At 36.4% G+C, this 7,239-nt stretch overlaps 2 protein-coding genes across 3 annotated transcripts in view; one reads left to right on the forward strand and one right to left on the reverse strand.

Moving 5' to 3' along the window:
* Positions 1-483, reverse strand: part of LOC105166879 (calcium-binding mitochondrial carrier protein SCaMC-3) — a gene marked incomplete in the record, with an annotated part of 3,798 nt that extends 3,315 nt beyond the window's left edge. The window contains 1 exon segment of one of the 2 annotated variants that reach the window (XM_020695737.1): positions 1-483. Coding sequence is in view for 1 of the 2 variants with exons in the window: in XM_020695736.1 (XP_020551395.1) it covers positions 1-154 (154 nt within the window). 2 annotated transcript variants of the gene reach the window in all.
* LOC105165498 (carbonyl reductase [NADPH] 1) lies at positions 1,768-5,964 on the forward strand. The gene is made up of 4 exons (XM_011084529.2): positions 1,768-2,134; positions 3,365-3,623; positions 4,178-4,372; positions 5,056-5,964. The coding sequence occupies exons 1-4, from the start codon at positions 2,043-2,045 to the stop codon at positions 5,449-5,451; spliced, it is 942 nt and encodes a 313-aa protein (XP_011082831.1). The 5' UTR covers positions 1,768-2,042; the 3' UTR covers positions 5,452-5,964.

A 7,239-nucleotide genomic window follows, 5' to 3' on the forward strand; every position in this document is an offset into this window, starting at 1 on the left:
GCAAGGCGGACAACACGTGGTCCAGTGATATGGGCCCAGGTTTCTTAACCGGGTTGCAGCATCCGGGTCTAGCCTGCGTGTCTTTCGCCTCGGACGCCATTGTTGCAGCAGCTGGTGCTGGGAAATTCGCATGCCTCTCCACTCCCGTAGACATAAATAATCAAGAAAAGCAATCGGGTCGTCAGAATCTCGGATTTTATCCTCACCACATGATGATAGAGAAAAACAGCACTATGATCTTGGGGTTTTCAGATCTGTAAACAGAGAAGGTTTTGGTAGAATGGAGAAGAATGGGTGGGGTTGTTGGAGGAGGAAAGAAGAATATTGGAATTTTTGGGAAGGATCTTCCTGCCGGGGAGATGACCCGAATTGTTTAATTGGAGCTCCTTTTTCTGTTCCTTTTTCGGGTCAAGAATGGGGACTCACAGTTTCAACCTTCAACAGCACAGGATTCTTACTCATTTCTTATGTGTTATTGTATTTGTGTATTATATATATATTATATATATGTTTGAATCTGTAAAGGAAAGAATAATATACATAAAGAAGCGTGCTTATTACGAGGCCGGTTGTTCTCATTCTAGACCACGCTTTTACTTTACTCAAATATTTATGTGATAGTTGGGGGGAAAAAAAATTAAAATTCTCTTTATACATAATTTAATTATTTTAAAAGTAGTGATTAAGATGTTAATGTTTGTTCATTAGTTAATGGAAAATGTTAGTTTAATTTATTATAAGAAATAAATTTTTATTTCATATGAATAACAATAACAATAATAATATTTGTTCCATCCTACAATAAAATATTTTAATTTATAATGTCGGGAACATATTTAGACACGTGGATGATATGAATATCCTCAATTATGTTATAAATACCCAAATGGACCTCAAATCCACGTCTAAAGCATCCGAGCCATACTGACATGACTCCAACTCGATCCACATCCGAATATGTATAGCACATTACGACTATACATTAAAAATTGTATCAATACTCCATGTATGACCATACAACTGGATCATATATATAGATATTTGCTTTGTTTCAGATACAACTTTTGATACCGAACTATTATTATGAGTTTAACATCGCAACAATCTTATTGAATAATTATAACAGGCCTTCTCGATTTTGTTCTCATATCCCTAGTCTTGTAAGTTCTAGGGGTTTATTTAAGAATTTCTTGATTTGTTTTTGAATTATTTAGAGCTTAAAAACTTTATAAAATTTGAATTCAAATCAATTCATAAGAAATATAATTTGATACTACAGTAAATACTTATTTATTAATGCACCTTATATCTTCCAACTTTATAATTAATAAATGCCTAATCAAATTGAATTTAAATTAAAATTTCAATTCTACGCCATTTTTTTAATATATCTATGTACGTTCTGATATTTCGTGTCTGTGATATAAATAAAAAATATCAGCATATATATAGAGGGAGAGAAGAATTTGTCACAAAAATAATATAAAGGGCATTTTCCCTATGATTATTTGATCCACAATCTATAGTCCTAATATATTTATTTTCTTGAAATAGTGCTACTTAAATTATTAAAGCCATGAGTTGACAAGTCATCTTTATTTGGTTGTGGTTGCATATGAGCGGTGAAAAGGACTTGGAAAGAAACGTTTTTCACGCTTATGATCTCGATGCGCCAAGTGTCCAAACCTTTATCTATTTATTTTAGACTCAATTTTGACTTTGCCCTCTCAAATATGCGTATATTCACTTTGCCCCCTCAAATATGCGCATATCAGTGCATGTCCGCGAAAAGAGGGATTTAGGTGATATAATTAGGTCCAAAATGTAATTATTCAAAAATATTAATAGGAATAAGGAAATAAAATGCTCGCCCCCGGGATGGTGAGGGGTGTTATTGGGCGGAGCTACGCGGCGGCCGTCGGTTGAGACACTGCCGACTGTAAAGATTTCCAGCTTAGGCGAAGAGAGAGAGAGAGAGAGCAAAATAGTTGAAGAGTTCCATATATCAGAATTGAAACGGGGAACCGTTGTAAATTACTGATATGAACAGGAAGCAGAGGGCGAAAGAAAGGAGGGAGAAGAGGCGCGAAGATATCTCTCTCCTTCGTACAATTCCATATTCTGATCACGAGAGGTAACACAGAGCTCCAGTTATGTTGTTTACTATTGAATATATTTTTACTATTTTCCCGTGTATTCCTATAAATGTTTTGGCTGGAATCAGTAGTTCGCAATCAGGGCAACTTCAAAGTTGTTGTTTTTTTTCCTTTTTCTAAGTGGTCTATGTGTTGTCGTATTAGTTGTTTGAATCTTGAGATGGTGCCTAGAAACGTATGTGTCGAGTATTTTCTGGAGAAGTAATTCCTGATTTCTGAATCTGCTAATTGTTACTGAGAGTGTATTTTGTATTTCAGTAGGATTCTTCTTCAAGACGGTTGTAGCAAAAGGGGGGATTAGATTTCCAGATTTGATCATACGAATTTCACAGTAAAGTGCGGTTTACAGCTTATGCACACTGAATTTAATTCTGTTTCAGTGGCAGGAAATGGCTAACATTTAATTTTGTAAGTCTGTGTATTATAAACTAAGCAAACAAAGTCACCCGATTTCTTTTCTTAATCGAGTATTTTACCCCTGTTTATCAAGAAACGTCTCCAAGTACAAATTCTCATAATAAAAGCAGAGCTATAGTTGTGACTAATATATTCTATTTATATAACTCGATAGTTTCTATGTAATCAAATCAAATTCTGGACACAGTTTTTCTTCTTGAAGTACTCCAGTTCCCTCCTTCACTGGCCGGCAGCTTTTGCTTGCAGTGCTGTTAGGTTTGCCAAAATACAAAGCATGGGTACCTGTACAGTATATTGCTGTAGATACCCCTTGGATGTTTGTTGATTATTATGCACCAGAACGGTAGAGTGAGCATTTGAATATAAGACAATTAGAAGTATAACCTATGAATAAGTATTATCTACTTACCTTTAGATAACTATGTTTTCAATTTTGTGTTTGGTTGATAACGTGTCTTTGAGATATTTGCTTTTGTGTGGAGTTATTTTTCGGGAAGTTGGCTGTTCTGAGTCTTTGAATGCTGGAACTGTCTGAATGTTGTTCAACGAGTCTAAAACAAGGCACAAGGTAGAAGCCATGCAACAAGTATAGTATTAGGATAGTCAGTGGTCTTCATTGTGATAAACTCTTCTCAAAATTCACCTTTTGCTTCAACTTTCTTGAGATGGAAATGATGCAAATAAAATGACTGAAGTTGCAAAGTTCATTATTGTTCTAGGGGCTCTGTTTGTGCTGACAGTTCTCTTAACGAAATTGACTAAGTCTTTGTTAATCATGAATACTTCTTCAGATGGTGGACTTCCGACACTGTTGCAGTGGTGACTGGTGCAAATAGGGGAATCGGGTTTGAGATTGCGCACCAACTTGCATTTCATGGATTGACAGTTATTCTCACCTCGCGAGTGACTGGTGTTGGAGAAGAAGCAGCAAAAGTATTACAAGAAGGAGGTCTGAGTGTGGTGTTCCACCAACTAGATATTGTGGATCCTTCATCAATTGAAGCATTTTCTAAATGGATAAAGGAAACTTATGGTGGTATAGATATAGTGGTAGAGTGGCCTATCCCTTGACTTTGGCTAGGATCAGTTTTCTGGATCAAATTAATTAAATTCCCTTTGTGATGCTTACTATAGACAGTTCTTGCTTCTGAAAAGAGAAAATTAAGACAGACATAGGTCATAGATGTATGGCCTTGGATTCCTTATCTTTTCTTGGTACTTAAATATCAGTATCATAAGTCAAATTTGTTGCTTATCTTAAATAAGATAAGGTGCTAATGGGCTCTACTGTTCCAAATGTATGGTAATTTTTGTTAAAAGACGACATTTTCTTTTTCTTTCTGGGGAAGTTTATTAGAAAATGACGGTTAAACACAATCACATGATTTTTTTGGAACTTTTGTTGTCACAAGTTCTCAAGAGTTTTTAGAAGGTGAGATTATAAAAAGACATGTTCAATATTATAGGAAATTTTTACTTTCACCTTTTTGGTACAACTATGTGATACTATCTGTTAATGGATTGAAATAATTAAATGTAGCACCAAAATTTGTCACTTTTTCAGTGAGAGTTGGGACTTTTATTGACTCTAAACAAATTTCTAGGTAAACAACGCAGGAGTGAACTTCAATGCCGGGTCAGACAATTCAGTGGAATTTGCTGAAAAAGTTATTGCCACCAACTACTATGGGACAAAAAACATGATCAAAGCCATGATCCCTCTAATGAGACCTTCAGATTCAGGTGCTCGTATTGTTAACGTGAGTTCAAGATTGGGAAGATTGAATGGGCGCCGGAATGTAAGAGGGTTACTTTTCCTGTTCTTATGAGTCTTTTTTCAGCTTATGAGGGTGATTAGTTTTTGATCTTATTTTCCTTGGGTCTATTCTGTTATCTCCAAATTCCTTTATAAAGATACTTCTCTGTTTAAGTGACAGCATTATACAATACCATCTATTTTTGTGTCCATGTGCCTATATGACCTCTGTCTGGAAATTTCAGAATAACAAGAGGATCAGATGATAGTTACCATGATTTTTGCTATTGCTAAGGTATTTTCTGAATACAACCTATGCAACCGGATAGGCCCATGCAACTGTTAGCTGTTTTGCCTGTCGTTCACTGGGAGACTGCATGTTGTGTATGCAAAATTTCAACTTATCTTACTGTTAATTGTAAACATTACTCATCATATATATGTATGTTGAAAATTTTAGGAACCCTGTGACTGATCAGGGTTTTGATTAGAGATGATGGTTGCACATTGGTTTTTATTTGACCATCTTAGCCGGGGATTTAACATCAGAGGTTCTCATAAACTTATGACAAACTTAAGAGGTTAAATGAAGACCACGACTATCTCATATGGCATTGATATTGCTTGCGCACTGAATGCTTGTCTGTCACAATATGAACTTGTACAATATCCATGAAGTATGTTCCATACAATAGCAGTGATGACCAAATTTTGTTGAATATGCAGAGAATTGGAAATATAGATTTGAGAAAGAAGCTGGAAGATGATGAATCGCTATCTGAGGAGTTGATCGACCAGACAATGAATACATTCTTAGAACAAGTAAAAGACGGCAGTTGGAAAGAGGGTGGATGGCCCCAAGTTTTTACAGACTATTCTTTGTCAAAATTAGCAGTTAACGCTTACACAAGGCTGATGTGGAGGACACTCTCGGAGCGGCCAGAAGGCCACAAGATCTATGTCACCTGCTGCTGTCCCGGTTGGGTGAAGACCGCTATGACTGGGTGGGCAGGGCATACTAACCCTGAGGAAGGGGCTGATACTGCAGTGTGGCTTGCCCTGCTTCCAGGTCCATCCATAAGCGGCAAGTTTTTTGCTGAGAGGCGTGAGATAAATTTCTAAATCAGGAGCTGATACATTCCGGTTGCATTTCATCATCGACAGAATGGACAAGAGATGAAGAAAATCTGCTTGCAGCAAACTTATTCAACATGCTTTAACTTTTCAGCAATTAGCTGCTCAGCTGATCTGCTGAAGGAAGTGAGGAATTGGTGGTTGGGAAGATGACTTGTGCCGACTTCTGACTTAATATAGTCTCACAAGGGATGCGAGTAATGGTCAGCTATTTGCATTACATCCTATAAGGCCTAAAATTTGGCATCCCTCTCGTGTTTGCTTCAGGAACACAAAGCAATGCGTTAGGACAGACCGACAACTTTTTGGGTGCTTTTTGGTATTTTGAAACTTACATTTGCTTTGGCATTACATTAACGAATTCGATGCAAGTCTTGCAGTATCACTTATTGGCAAAACTTCACCTCTTAAAACAATGATTTTCCCCTTGTGTGATGATTCAATCAGAACACGATGATTTTGTAAAGTGAAATGAGTAACACGTTGTCATGTATGATATAACTGTTGGGTTGACCCGCGAGTGGCATTGTCTTCTAGTTGTCATGCAGCTTGGAGTTTGCAGTATTCTACATCCTTGCAAGACCTGGGATTTCAACAATTAAGGTTACATCATTATCACTATGTTATTACTTTTTCTTCATATTCTTGATTATGACTGTGATAGAATCGAGTCTAGTTGAACACATTGTTATTCAAATTTATTTGAGTTTTCATTGGGTCTGAAGAATGATATCCGAATCTTATTCTATTAATAAATAAATTGAGTTTAAGTGAATTTTAGTTAAACCAAACATGCACGGAGTTCAACTAGTTTAATATTTTGAAAACACATTATATTTTTCTTTATTAACTGAACAGTGTTGAAATTTAGCCTGTTGGTTTCTATAACAGTAATTAAAGTGAAGACATGTTTGATTTTTTGTATTTTTATTGAAAGTATAATCATTTAACAATACAGCAATGTAAAAACACTATTTTATTAATTACTTCAAACATAATCTTGTTTCACAAAAGAAATTATACAAAATTAAAAATACATATTTTAGATCTGAGAAAAGAAATAAAAACTAGATAGTCTCCTATCACTAGGCTCACCAACCAACCTGGACTTTTGGCATCCGAACGGCTTTAATACAGTGTTCGAAAAAGTGACTGACTGCTTAGTTGGCAGGTTGGTAAACTTGAATATTTGGTAAGAATGAAAATGGACATTAAATTGGAAATGGAACTAGATTTGTCTTTAGGCATAAGTCTGTCAGATCTTACTCAAACCCAGGACCAAAGAAAGGCCAAATTTAATTTATACCCAGGTCCTACCCAATATATCGAACCCAATTCAAGACTCATGAATTTCTAGACCCGACTTGAACTGATTTTCTGGGTCGAGATCAAAGAAAAGATTGGACCTGCCCATATCAAAGAAACAACATCAAAGTAGAAAAATAAAGCAGAAACCCACATCCACCTGCTTTAGTTGTAGAAGGCTACAAGCAAAAAACAGCAGTCACTTGATGATTGGACCAACCGGCAAGCAAAGCAACAAGTTTGCTTTATTGAGCAACAAACGAAAGAGACGACAGAGATGGCGTAAGCGACGACGGAGATGGGTTAGCGCCAAAGGCGATGGCCATGACGGGAGGTGACGAGAGAAAAGATTGAGAAAGCATGTCGATGTGAGGTTGGGAAGAGATTTGGGGATGGGTCTGAGCGGGTAGAAGTGGGTATATTACCCAACTCAGACCCAATCATTCTAATTTATTGGGTGTTCTAGATTTG

Source organism: Sesamum indicum, linkage group LG1 (genome assembly GCF_000512975.1).
Source record: "Sesamum indicum cultivar Zhongzhi No. 13 linkage group LG1, S_indicum_v1.0, whole genome shotgun sequence".
NCBI classification, from domain to species: Eukaryota; Viridiplantae; Streptophyta; class Magnoliopsida; order Lamiales; family Pedaliaceae; genus Sesamum; species Sesamum indicum.